Source organism: Pseudorca crassidens, chromosome 16 (assembly GCF_039906515.1).
Source record: "Pseudorca crassidens isolate mPseCra1 chromosome 16, mPseCra1.hap1, whole genome shotgun sequence".
NCBI classification, from domain to species: Eukaryota; Metazoa; Chordata; class Mammalia; order Artiodactyla; family Delphinidae; genus Pseudorca; species Pseudorca crassidens.
In genome coordinates this window covers 63,839,311-63,859,936 of record NC_090311.1, presented here as the reverse complement: position 1 = coordinate 63,859,936, position 20,626 = coordinate 63,839,311, and the positions used below count along the sequence as shown (strand labels likewise).

Genomic DNA, 20,626 nt, shown 5'->3' with positions numbered 1-20,626 from the left:
AATGCAAATAATCTTAAGGTATGCAGTTTCAAAGGCAACAAAATGCATCTCTAAGTGACTAAACTGTATAACAGAAATACATGATTCCTTACAATATCCATGCTGCTTTAAATTACAAATCTCTTTGTTAGGTTATTAATGGTGCCTTGTGGAAGAAACTGATATGATGAAACACCAACATGCTCCTAAGGACATAAGAAAAAGAACAATACTACTAAAATAAATGCAGGTTCCAAACCTAAGAGTGACTGGAAGAAAGCGAAGCCATATTCTAACACAAAATCAAACAAAAACAAGAAAAAAATAGTATCATATCCTGACGTTTGTTAAATAAAAGTATAACAGAGATATCCTTTTAGTTACGAAAAAATAGTATCTTCAAAGGTAATTCATAATAAAAAGTGATGGACCTTTTCAAATGTCAACCTTCATAGTAGGTTCATCACAGAATAGTCTTGACTCAAGTCCCACAACTCAGAGAAAAATCCCAAAGACAATCAAACATAGATAAAATAAATGAAAAAAAAAACAATTCTGAGGTGTAGTTTAGGATGGTAAAGGAAATATTTTAAAAAGTACATTTTGGTTGCAGCATGTCAAAGAAGTGAATGAGAAAACAGCATCTGAACATTTCAAATTCTTTAAGTAGTAAGTTAGGATCATTGAAAAGATAACCAGATCTATTAAAAGAGTAACAGAAAACAAAAATATAGATTTGGCTAAAGCAGTAGGGATATAAAAGCAAATTTTAATATTTCGAACAGGTAATATATTCATATGTTCAAATTTCAGATAAATAGAAAATGTTATATAATTTTAAAGTCTCGTATATACCCCAAAGAATTGAAAGCAGGGTCTTGAAGAAGAGATATTTATACACCCATGTTTATAGCGGCATTATTCACAGTAGTCAAAAGGTGGAAACAATCCAAATGTCCATCAGCAACTCACAGATAAACAAAATGTGGTCTATACACACATGCTGTAACATGGATGAACCTTAAGGACATTATGCTAAGTTTATAAAACAAGCCAATCACAAAAAAAAAAATACTGTATGATTCCACTTATGAGATATTTAGAGCTAAGTCAAATTCACAGAGACAGAATGCAGAATGGTTGCCAGCTAGTGGGAAGAGTGAATGGAGAATTGTTGTTTCATGAACACAGAGTTTCAGTTTTGCAAGACAAAAACGCTCTGGAGGTAGTTACACAACAATGTGAATGTATTAACACTACTGACTGTGCACTTAAAAATAGTTAAGTTCATAAACTTTGTATTATATGTATTTTACCGTAATCAAAAATAAAAAACAAAAACACTTCCCTCCCACTGGTATCTAGTCACCATTCAGTTCCCATATGCCCAACCTACTTTCATTATTTTATTTATCCTGGGTTTCCTTATGCATATATATATAAACAAACTAAGCAACCATATACAGTATTCTGTATCTTGCTATTTTCACTAAACAATGTATCTCGTGATTCTTTCATTTAAAACATAGAAAAGTTCATCTTTTAAGAGCAACATTTTAACAATAATTTTAGTATGTGCAGCAAAGCTTTAATGTAAAAGAACTTACCAAAATCTGGTGGACACTGTCCATTATAAGGGAACCAATTTCCTTTCACAGTGAAAGGACTTTTTCTGTTGCTTGTTGAACCAGTTCCTAGCTGTCCATTACCACCAAGTCCAAAAGAATAAATTCGTCCTGATGAAGGAACAAAAGCAGAAGTGTGCTGCCTAGAGTAAAATGATAGAAAACCTCAGACTTAATGTTACCTTTCAAACAATTTACATTCAGAAAAGCATAGCAAGTATTACTGATATAATTTTTGTCTTCAAAAGTAAGTTAATAAAACCATTATAGTTTTAAATTTTTCTGTACAAAATATTTAATAGCCTTACTCTATACTGAATGAATTCTGTACCACACAGGCAGGCTGCATAAAGCATATTCCAGAAAATTCCCACAAATGTCCAAATTTTAAAAGGCCCAGCTATATACTGGAATCCCTTACAATATATGATTTAGCACTAGAGGCAGCATCTAACTATGCTGTCCAAGAAAGCTTCCCAGCCTCCTTCCCTCTCTGTCAGGTTCTAGCTTAGCGCTCTGTGGTCTATGAGGGCCCACCATCTGGGCATCACTCAAAAGTTTTAAGATAAGAACTGGGTAGAAGATTGGTATATATAAAACTGCATGATAAAACAATGTTTCCTTTCTTCAAAAAAACAATGTTTCCTTTCTTCAAAAGAAATTTATCCTTATGTATACACACTCAGACTCCTCTAGAGATTGCAGAGTGGAAGCAAACCTAAGAAATTACAGAACCGAAGCTAAAGAAAACCCACTAAGCAGTGAACCTATCCAACTCCTTCTGATGCTTCACTACTGTATGTTTAGGAATGGGTTAAAGGTGATTATCCAGCTCAGATCTTGTGTTCCTCAATCTCAGGTTTTATGGCTTCAATCAAGTCTGACAAATTCTTAAGTGTTATTTCTGCAAATACTGTCTCTCTCCCATTTATTCAATTCTCTTCTTGATAATATTAGACAAACGTTTTATCTTCCCAACATACCCAACAAGTCTTTTAACTTCTCTTTAATATCCATACCCCTTGTAATTTCCTTGGATCTATCTTTCAAGTCATTATTTTTCTCTTTAGCAGTGTGTCCAACCTGCTGTTTCAACTATCCACTGAAATTAAACTTTTAATGACTATGTTTTATACCATTTCTAGTTCTGTTTTTCAAAACAGCCAGCCAGTTACTTCATTTAAAACCCTTAATATATTGTGAAATATAATACATATACACCAACCAAGGACTACTCTGACAAGCCCCAAACCTACTTTAGGGCAGTCCTGTGGTTACAAATTCTGAGGGGAGATCCAAACCAGAAAATAGGCCACGGCCAGAAAAGTCTCCTTAAACTAGCAAGAGAATATTGCATTGTGAACTCTTCCCATGAGGCAGCTTTACTGGGAGGAGATGGTTTCACAGGCCTCACTACTGCCTCTACCAGTTCTTAGGTCTCATCTTCTTTTCCAAACTCCTTTGCCATCTGTGGTATACTGTTTATGAAAAGGACCCAAGGGGCTTCCCTGGTGGCACAGTGGTTGAGAGTCCGCCTGCCGATGCAGGGGACACAGGTTCGTGCCCCAGTCCGGGAAGATCCCACATACCGCGGAGCGGCTAGGCCCGTGAGCCATGGCCGCTGAGCCTGCACGTCCGGAGCCTGTGCTCCGCAATGGGAGAGGCCACAACAGTGAGAGGCCCGCGTACCCACCCCCCCAAAAAAAAAAAAAAGGACCCGTTATTCTTTTCCCTGTACCCATTATCCTTACAATATGACTTCTGCAGGTGTTCCCACCAAGATGGTGAATCTATTTCTCCATGTCTTAAAACTGGTCTCTGACCTGTGGCTTGCTTTGAACAGAATGCAGCAGAAATGACAGTGCATCAGATCTTAGCCTATGCCTCACCAGTGGCTTTGCACTCTTTCCCTCTCTCTTTTGGAACTCTGCTCTACCATCATTAGAATAACCCAGAGTTAGCATTTGAAGGATGATATATAATCTGAAGCAGAGACAAGCTGACCCAGCTAAGGTCCCCACAGACTACCCAGCCCCTACCCAGATCATTGGCTGATTAACTGAGTTCAGCTAAGATGAGAATTGCCCAGGGACTTCTCTGGTGGCGCAGTGGTTAAGAAATCTGCCTGCCAATGCAGAGGACACGGGTTCGAGCCCTGGTCCGGGAAGATCCACACACTGCAGAGCAACTAAGCCCACGAGCCACAACTACTGAGCCCACGTGCCACAACTACTGAAGCCTGCACTCCTAGAGCCTGTGCTCTACAACAAGAGAAGCCACCACAACGAGAAGCTCACGCACTGCAACAAAGAGTAGTCCCCACTTGCCACAATTAGAGAAAGCCCACGCTCAGCAACAAAGGCCCAACGCAGCCCAAAAAAAAAAAAAAAAAAAAAAAAAAAACTGCCCAGCTAAGCCCAGCCCAAATCACTGAACCACAGAGATATTAGCTAAATAGGTCATTGTATTAATAAGCCACTAAGTTTTGGGGTGATTTGTTTAGCAAAATAAGCTAATTAATACATTACCTAGATTGGCAAATTTTTTCAGAGCAGCTCCAGAGTCAGTTCAAACTAAAAGGTATGGTTTTCAGATTTTTGCCCTGCGGAATTCCCTTTACTTGCTGGCAAACTAATCTATATTATTTAAAAGGTGTTTTGGGGTTTTTGTTTGTTTGTTTTTGTTTTTTGCAGTACGCGGGCCTCTCACTGTTGTGGCCTCTCCCGCTGCGGAGCACAGGTCCGGACGCGCAAGCTCAGCGGCCATGGCCCACGGGCCCAGCCGCTCTGCGGTATGCAGGATCCTCCCAGATCAGGGCACGAACCCGCATGCCCTGCATTGGCAGGCGGACTCTCAACCACTGCGTCACCAGGGAAGCCCTAAAAGGTGTTTTGATTCAAAAGGGTTTTCAAGTTATCTAGTCTGTCACATTACTGGAAAACTAAGTAGAATCTAACAACCATCTTATCTCAGAGCCAGATGAGCCAAGGTTAATAAAAAAATTCTAAATCAAGGATACTCTTAACAAAATAAACATTAAATGGAATCCTAGCATATAAAACAGACAAACTGTTCTGGCTAAAGAAGGGTTTAACATTGCCCAGTCTGCCTCCTTCAGGAAGCAGCCGCTGTGACATTTCAAAGGAACACATCAACAGTTTAAAAACAACTGCTCAATACTAGTTTGTTAAATTCCTCCTCAAACTGGTCTACTGAAGCGGTGGTTCTTAACCCTGGCTGCATTTTGGAGTTGCCTAGGAGTGAGCCTAGGCAACAACACATATTACTAAAAACTCTCCAAAGGATTACAGCATGAAGTCAAGAGTTGAGAGCCACTGAACAAACATAACTATCTCAAGTCCTATATTTGATATAATAGCTCAAAAACAATATGACGCTATACTACTGGAATCTGAATCTTTTCCGTTTGGATTATCTCTTTGATGAGTTCACATTTCTGGTGTCCCTTGCCTGCTTCCTTCAGGAAGTTTCAGACAATTATTTAATAAGGAAATAATACATAGTTCTTACAGTACCAACTATCTGGAAATCAAACTGGTCATGATACCAACCGACATTCCCTCTGTAGATAATTTTTTACATCTCAATTAATATATAACTGAAATTCCACCCCCAGTCCAATAATTAAATAAATAAAATTACTGGAAAGAACTAAGTTTACAGAGCTAAGAATAACTATTAAAATCACGCACATTTTTACTGTTAAGAATTACAAAACTGGATAACATTAAACAATCTGTGATATCTCACAAGAGACTGATTAAATATTTCACTGGAAAAAAATTACCTAAAAATATTTATAATCTTTTAATGAATTACTCATGAAGTGGATAAACAAGGAAATTTGAACTCTCTACACTTTAGTGAATATATATTCATGTATAACTTCAACAGTCTAATAAACAAGATTAAGATAGCAAGCATTTCTGCTCACTTATATGTTGAGCTTTTATTTACGTTTTATCCTGATTCATATATGAAAAAAGGAAAGGAAGGCTTTGTCAAATCATCCCCATAAATAATTTTTCAAATGCATGGTCAAACACACAAAACTGGGCAAAGAAACAGGGTACCATGAACAAAACCTAGCAGAAAGAATAATAGAAATAGATCCCTAAAGATTTCAGATATCAGAATTTTCAAACACAAGAATCTAGAATAATTATGTTTAATACTTGTTTAATGTCCAAGAAATAAAGGCCAAGGTTGAAAACTGACAGACAGCTGGAAAGATTAAAGAAAAAATTTGTTTCAGACTTTTAAAAAGAACCAGTATGAAACACCAGAACTGAAAAATCACAATAACCAAAATCAAGAATACAGGTTTAACAAAAAATATAGTATGAGAATTAATGAATTGAAATATAAATCATAAAAGTAATCAAGAAGGCAGCAAAGAGGGACAAAAATGTGGAAAGTAAGACTACAAGGTGGAGTGAGACGATTTAATACACATCCAATCAGAGTCCTATGAGGAAAGGAAAAGTTGTATCTAAAGAGAGATTATTCCACAGATTCAAGAAGTCCAGTAAGAAAATGAGGAAATCCATACCTTGACAAATGAAAGCAAAACTGAAGAGAGAGAGAAAAGAGACAAATTACCTTCAAAGGAGCAACATACCAGCAGCCGACTTCTCAGAAGAACTGAAGCCAAAAGACAGTAGAACATTAAGTGCTGCAAGCAAATGCCAAGCTAGAATTCTATAACCAACAACATCATTCATGAACGAAGGTGCAATACAGACATTTTTAGATACACACAAGAGTCTGCCACCTGCAAATCTACTTAAAGAAAATTCCAAAGGGTGGCTGATAAAAGGAAAATGAAACTAATTGTAAAAACTAAAGAGAAAAAAATGGTAGTAAATGTATGTAGAGCCATTTCTAAATGTACACTGACTATATGAAGCAATATTCTTCTGGGGTTTAAAAATATAGAGAGAATGAATGGGAATTCCCTGGTGGTCCAGTTGTTAAGACTCTGCACTCCCAATGCAGGGGGCATGGATTCGATCCCTGGTCAGGGAACTAAGATCCCACATGCTGCACGGCATGGCCTAAAAAAGAAAATAAATAAATATAGAGAATGAAAAGTTGGGAAGGTAAATGGAGATCTTACAACTTCCAGAAAAGGGGGAAAGTATTAATATAACTTAAAGATTAATGTTGTTATTTCTAGAGTAACAACTAAAAAAGAGTTCCCATATTTCCAAATGGGTAGAGGGAATTAAACTGACTAAAAGGACTTCCCTGGTGGTGCAGTGGTTAAGAATCCGCCTGCCAATGCAGGGGACACGGGTTCAAGCCCTGGTCCTGGAAGATCCCACATGCCGCAGAGCAATTAAGCCCACGAGCCACAACTACTGAGCCCGTGTGCCACAACTATTGAAGCCCACGCACCTAGAGCCCGTGCTCTTCAACAAGAAAAGCCACTGCAATGAGAAGCCCATGCACCACAATGAAGAGTAGCCCCTGCTCACTGCAACTACAGAAAGCCCACGCGTAGCAACGAAGACCCAACACAGCCATAAATAAATAAATTAATTAATTAAAAAAAATAAACTGACTAAAAAAATTATTAATCCAGGCTTCCCTGGTGGCGCAGTGGTTGGGAATCCACCTGCCAATGCAGGGGACACGGGTTTGAGCCCTGGTCTGGGAAAATCTCATATGCCGCAGAGCAGCTAAGCCCGTGCGCCACAACTACCGAGCCTGCGCTCTAGAGCCCGCGAGCCACCAACTACTGAAGCCCGCGCACTAGAGGCCGTGCTCTGCAACAAGAGAAGCCAACGCAATGAGAAGCCCGCGCACCGCAAGGAAGACCCAACACAGGCAAAAATAAATAAATTTTTTAAAAAAATTATTAATCCAAAGAAAGGCAAAAAAGAAAAGACAGAAAACGAAAATAAACTGGTAGCACAAACAGTACAAAATATGATGGCAGGTTTAAACCCAAATATATTAGTAATAATTAAAAAAAAATAAAACTTGCCAAATCTGTCCATTTAAAAGACAAAGATTGTTAGGATGGATTTTTTAAAAAAATCTAACTTAATGCTATTTACATGAGATTCATCTAAAACATACAGAAAGACAAAGTAAAAGAATAGAAAAAAATAGATAAAAAAATATATATATATCAATATAAAAGCAGGTGGAGCTCTATTCACATCAGATAAAACAGATTTTAAGGAAACAAAAATGATATTAGAGATCTAGAGGATCACCACCACAAAGACAAAAGGTTCAATTCATCAAGAATGGATAAAATTTAAATTTTATACACTTAAGAACACAGCCTCAAAAGCAAAAACTGACAGACATACAAGGAGAAATCAAGAATAATCAAACAGGGATAGACACACAGATTGAAGGAATAAGATAGAGAAGACAGAAATAGATTCACATACACATGGAACTTAATTTATGGCAACAGTAGCACTAAAAAGCAGGAGGGCAAAGGAGTTTTCAAAGATGGAGCTATGAGAGGATGATTCTGAGAAGATGGTGGAGCAGGAAGCACCAGGAATCTGTCTCCTAACTTAGACAACAACTGCTGTGACAGAATCTGTCTGATGTAACTATTTTAAAACTCTGGCGTCTATTAAAGGCTGCAATTTCCAAGGGAAGGCTTGGGTGGTAAACTGCAATTAATTTTGATTAATTTCAGCACTTAGCACAGTAGTAGCTACCTACCCCCCCCTTCACCCTCAGCCCTGTGACAGGCAATAATCCACATGCTCCAAGAGTATCTCAGACATAGCTTGTGGGAGCCAGGGTAGGCAATAAGGTCCTTATATTTGAGATTGGTCCTCTGATCACTGATTGCTGCTTCTGATCACAGAGGTACAGATACAAACGTGGGTAAGTCTTTTCTGCACCCCTTCTGCCCACTGTTACAAGCCTATTCACCTCCAGCTGAAGAGACTTCTAGAGGATTTAAAGGGCTGGTGTTTTCTTCCCTTTTATTTTGTTCTATTTTCTCCCCTTTCTTTTTTCTTCTGCCCCTTTTAGAAGTCAGTCATTTAAGATCTAGGATATTCAAATGTAACTGCATATACACAGGAATTTAAAAGGTCATTGTGCATGCCCCGGAAAAGGTGCAGTCTCAGAAATGACCTGAGAAGACCTTATGTTTACACCTCAGGCTGATCCTTGGCACAGAGACAACCTATAAAAATCAAAAAATAAAAACAAAACAAAAAACAGCAAACCCTAGAGAAGGGAAAGAATATTATTTCTAGAGTTACCACATTATTAGGTTCAAATGTACAGTTTTCAAAAAGAAAAAAAATCACAGAGAATACAAAGAAATTGGAAAGTAAGGCGCATTCAAAGGAAAAAATGATATAGCTCCTTTGGAAGGCAGTTTTATGGTTTTTTACAAAACTAAACATACTGTTACAATATGATTTGGCAATTGTGCTCTTCATTATTCATCCAAAGGAGTTAAAAACCCGTGTCTACACAAAAACCTGACACAGATATTTTTAATAGCTTTATTCATAACTGCCAAACCTTGAAAGCAACCAAGATGTCCTTCAGTAGGTGAATGGATAAACAAACTGGTATATCTAGACACTGGAATATTAGTTAGCATTAAAAAGAAATCAGCAATCAAGCCATGAAAAAACATGGAGGAACCATAAATGCATATTACTAAGTGAAAGAAGACAATCTGAGAAGGCTACATACTATGTGACTCCAACTATATTTCATTCCGGAAAAGGCAAAACTATGAGAGTAAAAATCAGTGACTGCCAGGAGTTAGGGAAGTGGGGGGGATAAATAAGGGGAGCATACAGGAGTTTTAGGGCATTGAAATTACCCTGTATGATACTATAATGGTGGATGCACATCAGTATACATTTGTCCAAACCCACAGAATGAACCCTAACATACACTATGTACACCTGTAATGACCTGTCAATGTAGTGATGAAATGACCTGTCAATGTGGTGATGAAAGAAATTTTCACATATTGAGGTATGGGGAAGTCATTCTGGCTTATACATAAGTTAATGTGATTTTAATCCTAACTAAAACAGCCTGTTTGTGGCCTATCAAATTACAGTATATCTGCTGTAATTATTAAAGAGAAGGGCACAATGACCAGAAGTAAAGAATATCCATGTTAAAAATAAAGATTAAATCCCTCCCTTCCTGGGATGCCAATGCTGGCACTCCTTAGATGGTAAGACTCTCTTCCCAGGTGCCAAGGCCATATGGACTTGCTGTGTACATGCTGATCTGTTTTTTGGGAAACCCTGAAGGAATGTATCCCTGACTTGTTTGATGTTCTTTCTTCTGACAAGATATAAAACTGTGCTGAAAACCATGCTTCTCTGGAGGAGTAGTTCCTCAGAGTTATATGAGAAGCTGTCTTCCAGGCTATTGTCCTCAGTTTGGCTCAAATAAAACTGCTTACTTTTCCTATTACAGATTGTTTATTGATTATTTTTGTCAACAGCAGGTTCATCAACTGAAACAAATATACCATTTAATTTTCTGGTGAACCTAAAAATGCTGTAAAAAATAAAGTCTACTTTAAAAAAATAAAACAGGGTTTTTCCCTGAGAACAACCAGATGATGAACCTTAACAGACAAAAACTAAAATAATTTTCTTAAAGATGCTCAAATAACAAAAGGAAGACATGGAAATAGTCAAGAAAACAATATATGAAGAAAATGGAAATATCAATAAAAAAATAGAAAACCTAAAAACACACCAAAAGGAAGTTCTGGAGATGAAAAATACATTAACTAAAATAAAAAACTCACTGGAGGGATTCAAAGGCAGATTTGAGCAGAAAGAAAAAAGAATACAGGAACTTGAACATAAAACAATTGAAATTATTAAGTCTCAGGAAAAGAAAGAAAAAAGACTAAACAAAAGTAAAGAGAACCTAAGGGACCTAAAGGACATCATCAAGTGGACGAACATAGGCACTGTGGGAAGTTCCAGAAGGTAAAAACATCATTTGAAGAAATAATAACCAAAAAATACCCAAACTTGGACATAAACATCAAGAAACTCCAAGTAGGATGAACTGAAAGAGACCCATACTGAGACACATTACAATCACACTGTCGAAAGACAAAGAAACCTGAATGAAGCAAGAGAGAAGTGACTTGTCACATACAAGGGATCCTCAATAGGATTATCAGTAGACTTCTCAGCAGAAACTTTGCAGGTCAGAAGGCAGTGGGCTTATACATTCAAACTGCTGAAAGAAAAAACCTGTCAACAAAGAATCTGATATCGGACAAAACTGTCCTTCAAAAGTGAGAAAGAAATTAAGACATTTACAGATAAAAGCTCAGGGAGTTTATCACCAGACCTGCCCTTTAAGAAATACTAAAGGAATCCTACAGGTTGAAATGAAAGGACACTAGACAGTAACTTGAAGCTGTATGAAAAAATAAAGATCTCAGTAAAGGTAAATATATGGGTGATTATAAAAGCTAGTATTATTGTAATTTTGTCTTTTTCCTCCAAATTTTGTTTTCTACAGAATTTAAGAGACTAATGCATAAAATTATTAATTTATGTTTTCTGACACATAATGTATACAAAAGTTATCTTGTGACACCAATAACTGAAATGGGGTGGAGACAGAGGTATATAGGAACAAAGTTTTGTATATTATTGAAATTGACCTAGTATAAATTTGAGTTAGAGTGTTAATAACTTTAGGATATTAAATGTAATCCCCATGGTAACCACAAAAGATAGCTATAGAATATACAGAAAAGGAAATGAGAGGAAACTAAAACATTTCACTGCAAAAAATAAACTAAACACAGAAGAAGGCAATAACGTAGAAAATCAGGGACAAAAAAAAGTGTGAGGAATAGAGAAAGCAAATAGATAAAAGATATACAATGAAAACTGCAAAATATTACTGAAAGAAAGTAAATAAATGGAAAGACATCCCACATTCATGGCTTGAAAGACTTAAAATTGTTAAGACATCAATACTTCTGAAAGTGATCTACCAACTCAATGCAATCCCTATCAAATCATGGAAATGCAAATTAAAATCATGATTAACTACCACTATATATCCAAGAGATTAGAAAAAATTTAAAAGTCTAACAATACCAAATGGTGAAAAGGACACAGGAATTCTCATACAATAGTGATGGGAAGGTAAACTGGTATAACCATTCTGGTAAATAGGGTGACATTAACCTGCAAAACTCAAATTCAGTATACTCTCCGGCCCAGAAATTCCATTCTAGGTATATACTTTAGAAATATTAAAGTTTATGTATATTACATAATATTTATTTATATACATAAATTACATATATTACATAATATTTATTTATATACATAAATAATATTATTATGTATAATAAATGTTCAAAGCAACATTATTTGTAATTGCCAAAAACTGGAAATACCCAAGTGCCCATGACTGAGAAAATAATTATATATGCATATAATTGAGTAAAACACAGCAATAAGACCTAACGATGGAGAACCATAGCTATACACATATGGATAATCATACAGCATGATGTTAAAAAAAAAAAAAAAGTCAACAAAGTCTACCTACAGTGTAATCCCGTGTACTTGAATTAATACTGGAAAACTTAACTATATTGTATAAAGATACATACTAGCTGGAAAACTAAGCTAAGTGGTCAAAACTGAGTTAGTCAGGCAAAGGATATTTTGCCTCTGGGGAATCCACCAAAATTTAATCCATCAAAGGTGAAGCTCAGTTACAAAGCTCTGATTCCTATCTACTCCCAACAACTGGGAATCAGGAGATCAGTAGTCCAATTCAACCTTCACCACTAACTAATCTTAAGTAATTAATTGGTCAATTTCTTCATTCTTTAAAGAAAAAAAAGGTGGCAAAGAAAAAAAGACGATCTATAGTTTCCCTTCAAGTGTGATGTTACATACAATAAATTATATTTACTTAATGTTATATACAGTATTACATTTACCTTATTAATATCTTGCCTCAGATAAATTTGTTTCAAATAGAGAAAGGTAAAATAATCAGTATAAAAGAACTTTCTCCTCTTACTATGATTCCTTAGCAGCAAATCAGGCAGGTAGAAGATAATGTTTTTTGTTTTAGATTACTAGATTCCTGAACAATTCATTTTAAAAATCTCCACTTTCAGTTGGAACTACTATATTACAGTAATTTGCAAAAATGACTAACACAAAGGGAAAGAGGAGAGGCACCACTATATCTTATCGAGGCATTCCAGAAAACATGAAGTTCCTCCTTTGGCCGCAACACATGCAAATCTACAAGAAACTACGTGATACTGTAAACATTAAGGAAATGACACTGTTCAAAAAGGAATGCCCCACAAATGTTACCAAGGTAAAACTGGAAGAGTCTACAATGTTACCCTGCATGCTATTGGCACTGTTGTAAACAAACAAGTTAAGGGCAAGATTCTTCTTGCCAAGAGAATTAATGTACATATGAAGCATATTCAGCACCCTGATAGCTTCCTGAAACATATGAAGAAAAATGATCAGGAAAAAAAAAATGTATCCCAATGTTCATTGCAGCATTATTCACAATAGCCAGGACATGGAAGGAACCTAAATGTCCACTGACAGATAAATGGATAAAGAAGATGTGGTACATATATACAGTGGAATATTACTCAGCCATAAAAAGGAACAAAACTGGGTCATTTGTAGAGACATGGATGGACCTAAAGTCTGTCATACAGAGCGAAGTCAGAAAAACAAATTCGTATGTTAACGCATATATGTGGAATCTAGAAAAATGGTACAGATTATCCTATTTGCAGGGTAGGAATAGACACAGATGTAGAGAATGGGAGGGTGGACACAGTGGGGGAAAGGGAGTGTGGAATGAATTAGGAGATTAGGATTCACATATACACACTACAATGTACAAAACAGATAGCTAGTGGGAACCTGCTGTATAGCACAGGGAGCTCAGCTCAGTGTGTGATGACCTAGATGGGTGGGATGGGGGGTGGGGTGGGAGGGAGGTCCAAGAGGGAAGGGATATATGTATACGTATAGCTGATTCACTTTGTTGTACAGCAGAAACTAACAACATGGTAAAACAATTATACTCCAATTTAAAAAAAAAAAAGAAAGAAAAAAAAAAAAAGGAAGCCAAACAGAAAGGCACTCAGGTTCAAATGAAGTGCCAGCCTGTTCCACCAGAGAAGCACACTTTGTGAGAACCAATGGAAAGGGGCCTAAGCTGCTAGAAGCCATTCCCTATTAATTCATGGCATAATAGATTTAAAAAAAAAAAAAAGACCCCTGGACTGTTAAAAAAAAAAATCCTAAATAATTGGGCTATAGATCAAAATACTCTTTTCTAAAACTGCTTACCTTCCACAAGCAATCTGAGTGACAATGCTTCCCATAAGTTCAAACACTTTCCTTGGGTTTATTTCATGACTGGTAGAGTTATGACCCAACTGACCATACCCTCCAGCTCCGAAAGTAAACACTCCACCTTCCTAAAAAAACAACAAAAAAAACCCTTTGTCATTAGAAAGCCTGATAAAAGAAAATAATCTTCAGGAAAATAAGTTAATCTTTAATATGGAGTCAAATTTTCTCTTCTATTGTCTTCACAATTTAACAGATGATAAGATAGTCAAGATACCTTGACTTTTCAAGGTAAAATGTCTTAAATCTAAGAGTTCCAGGCTGATATGGCTTATTATTTTCACATACTTCAAAAGTATTTAACTATGTTCTCATCATTATAAAGTCATCATTAAAGAGATACTAATGAGTATTTTTTGCATTGCCTTTTACTATCATTATAGTCTTGTTGAATCACAAGTATACACCTATAAAATTTCACAAAACCTAAAAATGCTATCATTTTCAGTTTCCAAAGTAGCTCTGCAAAAAAAGAGTATACGTAACCAGAGAGTGTACTAATATAGCTATTCTTAGCATAAATGGTCTTAGCATAAAATATAAATGGTCTTTAAAATATTTATCATAAAAATGCATAACAGGATTAAAGGTTATGTTTTTAAAAAGTAATTCATGATGACATTTTAAAACAAGCACAGTTAGTACTTTTCAATTCAACTGCTTTTCTTCATAGTTGCAGCTATGTATACAAATTTATGCTACTAAATGATGAAAGCAGGATATAAGTATTTATACAGATTGCTATGTAAGGAAATTGATTTTTCTGTTTAAAATTTTTTTATCATGGGAAATTTAAACAAATGCACAAAAGACATATATACATATATATATTTATCTATATATGAATGATCACATAACATCACTCAAATGGCAAAACTCAGATAATCCTGTTTCATTGATGCCCCTCCCACTTCCCTTTTATGGAGGTACTTTAAAGCAAAAAAAGTACTGGAATACTTTAAAGTACACTGTGGTCAACAAATCATTTCACATATAAATGCATATGTATCTTCAATAGCATATACCTCTAACGGATAAAAATATATGACACAATACTATTATCACATAAGAAGTATTAATTTCCTTTTTTTGGACAGAAATAGCAAGTGTTAATTTTTATTTCTTATGTTTTTTCCAGTTTTATTGATATCATTGACTTGACATAAAATTGTATATATTTAAAGGGCACAACATGACTTGACATACATATACTCTGTGAAATTATTACCAGTCAAGTTAATTAACACATCCAAACCTCATATAATCCTTCTTGTGTGTGTGTGAGAAAGCTTCAGATCTGCTCTTAGCAGATTTCAAGCATAGAATACTGTATCGTTAATTACAGTCACCATGCTGTACATTAGATCCTCAGAATTTAATAATCTTGTAACAGAAAGTTTGTACCCTTTGAACACATATCCCCATTTCCCTCACCCCCTACACCCTGGCAACCACCATTCTACTCTTTTGTTTCTATGAATTTGACTTTCTATCCCCATCCCACTTTTTTTTTTTTTTTTAACAATGCCACATATAAGTGATACCATTTAGTGTTTGTCTTTGCCTGGCTTATTTCACTTACCATAATGCCCTTGAGGTTCATATATGTTGTTACAAATGAAAGGATTTCCCCTTTTTATGGCTGAATAATATTCCAGTGTGTGTGTGTGTGTGTGTGTGTGCGCGCGCACGCACATATGCACACAAACATGTACACATCACATTTCCTTTATCCACTCATTTGGCAAGGGACACTTAGGTTGTTTAAGTATCTTGGCTATTGTGAATAATGCTTCAAAAAACATGAGAATGTATTTACCTCTCTGAGACCCTGTTTTCATTTCCTTCAGAAATACATCCAAAAGTGGAACTGCTGGGTCCTACAGTAGTTCTATTTTTAAGTTTTTGAGGAAGCTTCATATTGTTTTCCCTAATGGCCGCACCAATTTATATTCCCACCAGCAGTATACAGGGCTCCCCTTTCCTCCATATACTTGTCCTTTTTTAAAAAAATTATAGCAATCCTAACAGATGTGAGGTGATATCTCATTGTGGTCTTGATCTGTATTTTCCTGATGATTGTGATATTGACATTGAGCACCCTTTTCATGTAACTTTTGGTCATTTGTATATCTACTCTGGAAAAATGTCTATTCTGGCCCTTTGCCCATTTTAAAATTAGATTGTTTTTCAGCCATGAGTTAAGTGAGTTCCTTATATAGTTTAAGTATTAACCCCTAATCAGATATATGATTTACAAATATTTTCTCTCATTCCACAGGATGACTTTTAATTTTGTTGACTGTTTTCTTTGCTGCGCAGAAGCTTTTAGTTTACTTTTGCTTTTGTTACCCCTGTGCTTTTGGTGTCACATCCAAAAAATGCGTACCAAGACTAATGTCAAGGAACTTTCCCAAGTTTTCTCCTAGAAGTTTTACAGTTTCAGGTCTTACATTTAAGTCTTTACTCCATTTGAGCTACATTTTGTGAGTGGTGTGAATTAGAAGTCCAGTTTTTGCATATGGATATCCATATTTCCCAGCATCATTTATTGAAGAGGCTATCCTTTTCCACTGCGTGCTCTTGGCACCGTATCAATGATTAATTGCATTTATTTCTTGGCGATCTATTATGTTTGGCTGGTATATGTGTCTGCTTTTATGCCAGTATCATACTGCTTTGATTACTACAGCTTTGTAATATAGTTTAAAATCAGAAACTGTTATGCCTTCACTTCATTGTTCTTTCTCAAGACTGCTTTGGCTATTCTGCGTCTTCTGTGGTTCTATATGAATTTTAAGATTGTTCTATTTCTGTGAAAAACGCCATTGGAATCTGGATAGGGATTGCATTGAATCTGTAGCTCACTTTGAGCAGTATGGATATTTTAACAATATTACTTCTTCCAATCCAAGAACATGAGATATCTTTCCAGTTATTTCTGTCTTCTTCAGTTTCTTCCATTGATGTCTCATATAGTTTTCAGTGTACAGGTCTTTCATCTGCTTGGCTCACCTTTATTACTAAGCATTATGGGGTTTTTTATTGTTTGTTTGGTTTTTTTTTGCGGTACGCGGGCCTCTCACTGTTGTGGCCTCTCCCGTTGCGGAGCACAGGCTCCGGACTGCAGGCTCAGCGGCCATGGCGCACGGGCCCAGCCGCTCCACGGCATGTGGGATCTTCCCAGACCGGGGCACAAACCCGTGTCCCCTGCATTGGCAGGCGGACTCTCAACCACTGCGCCACCAGGGAAGCCCAGCATTACGTTTTTGATACTATTGTAAATGGGACTACTGCTTCATTTCTTTTTCAGATAGTTTGTTTTCAGTGTATAAAAACACAACTGATCCTTTAAAAAATATTTACTTGCTTATTTGTTTGCGTTAGGCCTTAGTTGTGGCACGCAGGATCTTCATTGTCATCTGTGGGATCTTTGTTGCAGCATGTGGGATCTTTAGTTGCGGAATGCAAACTTCTTAGTTGCAGCATGTGGGATCTAGTTCCCTGACCAGGGATCAAACCCGGGCCACCTGCATTGGGAGCATGGAGTCTTAGCCAATGGACCACAAAGGAAGTCCTGCAACTGATTTTCTTTTTTTTGGCTGTGTTGGGTCTTCGTTGCTGTGTGCGGGCTTTCTCTAGTTGAGGCGAGCGGGGGCTACTCTTCATTGCGGTGCGTGGGCTTCTCACTGCAGTGGTTTCTATTGTTGCGGAGCACGGGCTCTAGGTGTGTGGGCTTCAGTAGTTGCAGTATGTAGGCTCAGTAGTTGTGGCTAATGGGCTCTAGTGCACAGGCTCAGTAGTTGTGGCGCACAGGCTTATTTGCTCCGCAGCACATGGCATCTTCCCAGACCAGGGCTCGAACCTGTGTCCCCTGCATTGGCAGGTGGATTCTCAACCACTGAGCCACCAGGGAAGCACCCCCGCAACTGATTTTTATATGTTAATTTGTATCCTACAACTTCACTGTATTTATTGGTTCTAACAGATTTTTTGAGGAGTCTTTAGGGTTTTCTATATAAAATATCAAGACATCTGCAAAGAGACAATTTTAGTTTTTCCTTTCTAATTTGGATGCCTTTAATTTCTTTCTCTTGACTAACTGCTGTGGCTAGGACTCCCAGTATTATCTTGAATAGCAGTGGTGAGAGTGGGCATCCTGTCTTGTTCCTGATCTTAAAGGAAAAGCTTTCAAATTTTCACCATTAAGTATTATGTTAGTGGTGGGTTTGTCATAGATGGCCTTTATTATGTTGAGGCATGTTCCCTCCATATTCACTTTGACAGTTTTTATCATAAAAAGATGCTCAATTTTGTCAAATGCTTTTCTTGTATCTACTAAGATGATAATATGATTTGTATCCTTCATTCTGTTAATGTGGTGTATAACACTGATTTGTAAATGCTGAACCATCCTTGCATCCCAGGGATAAATCCCACTTGATCACTGGCTATATAATCATTTAAATGTACTATTGAACTTAGTTTGCTAGTATTGAGTAGTTCTGCATCTACATTCATCAAGGATGTTGGCTTGTAATTTACTCTCCTTGCAGTGTCTTTCTATTATGTCTTTGGTATCAGATGGTGCCGGCCTTATAAAATAAGTTTGGAAGTGTTCCCTCCACTTCTGTTTTTCAGAGGAGTTTGAGATTGACTGGTGTTAATTATTTTTTAAATAGTAGAATTCACCATCCAGTGAATGAGCTTCTCTTTGCTGGGAGATTTTTGAAGACATCCAGTCCTGCGCTTTTCTTTGTTGGGAGACTTTTGACTACTGATTCAATCTCCTTACTCATCAGAGGCATATTCAGATTTTGTTTCTTTATGATTCAGTTTTGGCAGTTAGTATGCTTCTGGAATGTATCCATTTCATCTAGGTTATGTGATAAATTTGTTGGTATATAATTATTGATAGTAGTCTCTTATGAACCTTTGTATTTCTGCATTATCAGTTGTAATGTCTCCTCCCGGTCTGATTTTATTTGAGTCTTTTCTTCTTAGTCTAGCTAAAGATTTGTCCATTAAAAAAAATCTTTTCAGAAAAACAGCTCTTAGGTGTGTTATTCTTCTCTGATGTTTTTCTAATCTCTATTTCATTTATTTCTGCTCTGATCTTTGTAATTCCCTTCCTTCTGCTAACTTTGGACTTAGTATGTTGTTTTTCCTAGTTCCCTGAGGTATAAAATTAAGCTGTTTATTTGCAATCTTTTTTCTTAATGTAGGTGTTTATTGCTATAAACTTCCCTATTAGAGCTGCTTTTGTTGCTTCCCATAAGTTTTGTCGTGTTCCCATTTTCATTTCTCAAGATATTTAAAAATTTCCCTTTTATTTCTTCTATGACCCAATGATTATTCACAAGTGTACTTTTTTTTTTTTTTGCGGTACGTGGGCCTCTCCCGTTGCGGAGCACAGGCTCTGGACGCGCAGGCTCAGTGGCCATGGCTCACAGGCCCAGCCGCTCCGCAGCATGTGGGATCTTCCCAGACCGGGGCAGGAACCCGTGTCCCCTGCATCGGCAGGCGGACTCTCAACCACTGCGCCACCAGGGAAGCCCAGAAGTGTACTTTTTAATTTCCACATATTCGTGAATTTTCTGGCTTTCCTCCTGTTAATGATTCCTAGTTTCATACTACTATGGTTGGAAAACATACATGATATTATTTCAATCGTCTTATATTTGTTAAGACGTGTTTTTGACCTAGCATGATCTCTCCTGCAGAATGTTCCACTGTTTGCTTGAGAAGAATGTATCTCCTGCTATTCTTGGATACAATGTTCTGTATATGTTTGTTAGGTCCATTTGATATAAACTGTACTTCAAGTCAAATATTCCTTACTGATTTTCTGTCAGGATGATCCAGTCTCTGCTGAAAGTGGGGTACTTAAGTCCCCTACTGTTATTGTGTTGCTGTCTATTTCTGCCTTCAGATCTGTTAATACTTGTTAATATTCGCTGTGCTGGGAACATATATAGGTACAATTGTTATATGTTCTTGAGGAATGGACCCCTTTAATATTTCTTTAATATTATTTAATATAGAGGTCATATTTAAACTTTCTTGATTAGTATTTTATTACACCATGTCAGAAAGCATATGTCTGATAGGTAAAGTTAAAAATAAGTAAGTGGGACAGTGTGTTTCAGCCTAATCTATACCCATTAAGCTTAACGATGATCTTTGCCTAGATCCATTATTTCATTAGGGAATACAAAATGGAGATTTTTCTAATCTTATTATTTCTTCTAAATTTATTAGTCGAAATTCTTCTATAGAGAAGTTAACTCATCAACTATTGAGCTATTATAAAATACAATCTGCAATTAAGAGGTAGAAGAAATGCTTCTTTCTCATTTACAGATTTTTAGAAAAATAAGCTGTTGCCCTAGCAACCTCCGAAGATAAGCAATGAAGTTTGCTTTGTGTTGATTTGGGTAAGAAGACGATCATTATGAAGTCACAGATTTTTATATATTTGGTATCTTTCCATTTATTGCAGACATTATTTATTTTTGTTAACCACTGAAAACTCCTTCAAGTTGTCCTCGTGACATGATCTTAGTAGTCTTTGTT

At 36.5% G+C, this 20,626-nt stretch overlaps 1 protein-coding gene across 10 annotated transcripts in view; it reads right to left on the bottom strand.

Moving 5' to 3' along the window:
* The window catches only part of HERC4 (HECT and RLD domain containing E3 ubiquitin protein ligase 4), a 132,069-nt gene that overhangs the window by 71,338 nt on the left and 40,105 nt on the right, over positions 1-20,626 (bottom strand). For all 10 annotated transcript variants that reach the window (XR_010935979.1, XM_067710813.1, XM_067710812.1 and 7 more), the window contains exons 7-8: positions 13,988-14,118; positions 1,587-1,747 (exon numbers count right to left, since the gene is read on the bottom strand). Coding sequence is in view for 9 of the 10 variants with exons in the window: in XM_067710813.1 (XP_067566914.1) it covers positions 1,587-1,747; positions 13,988-14,118 (292 nt within the window). In the remaining variant the exon portion in view is untranslated. The remainder of the gene's footprint in view (positions 1-1,586; positions 1,748-13,987; positions 14,119-20,626) is intronic.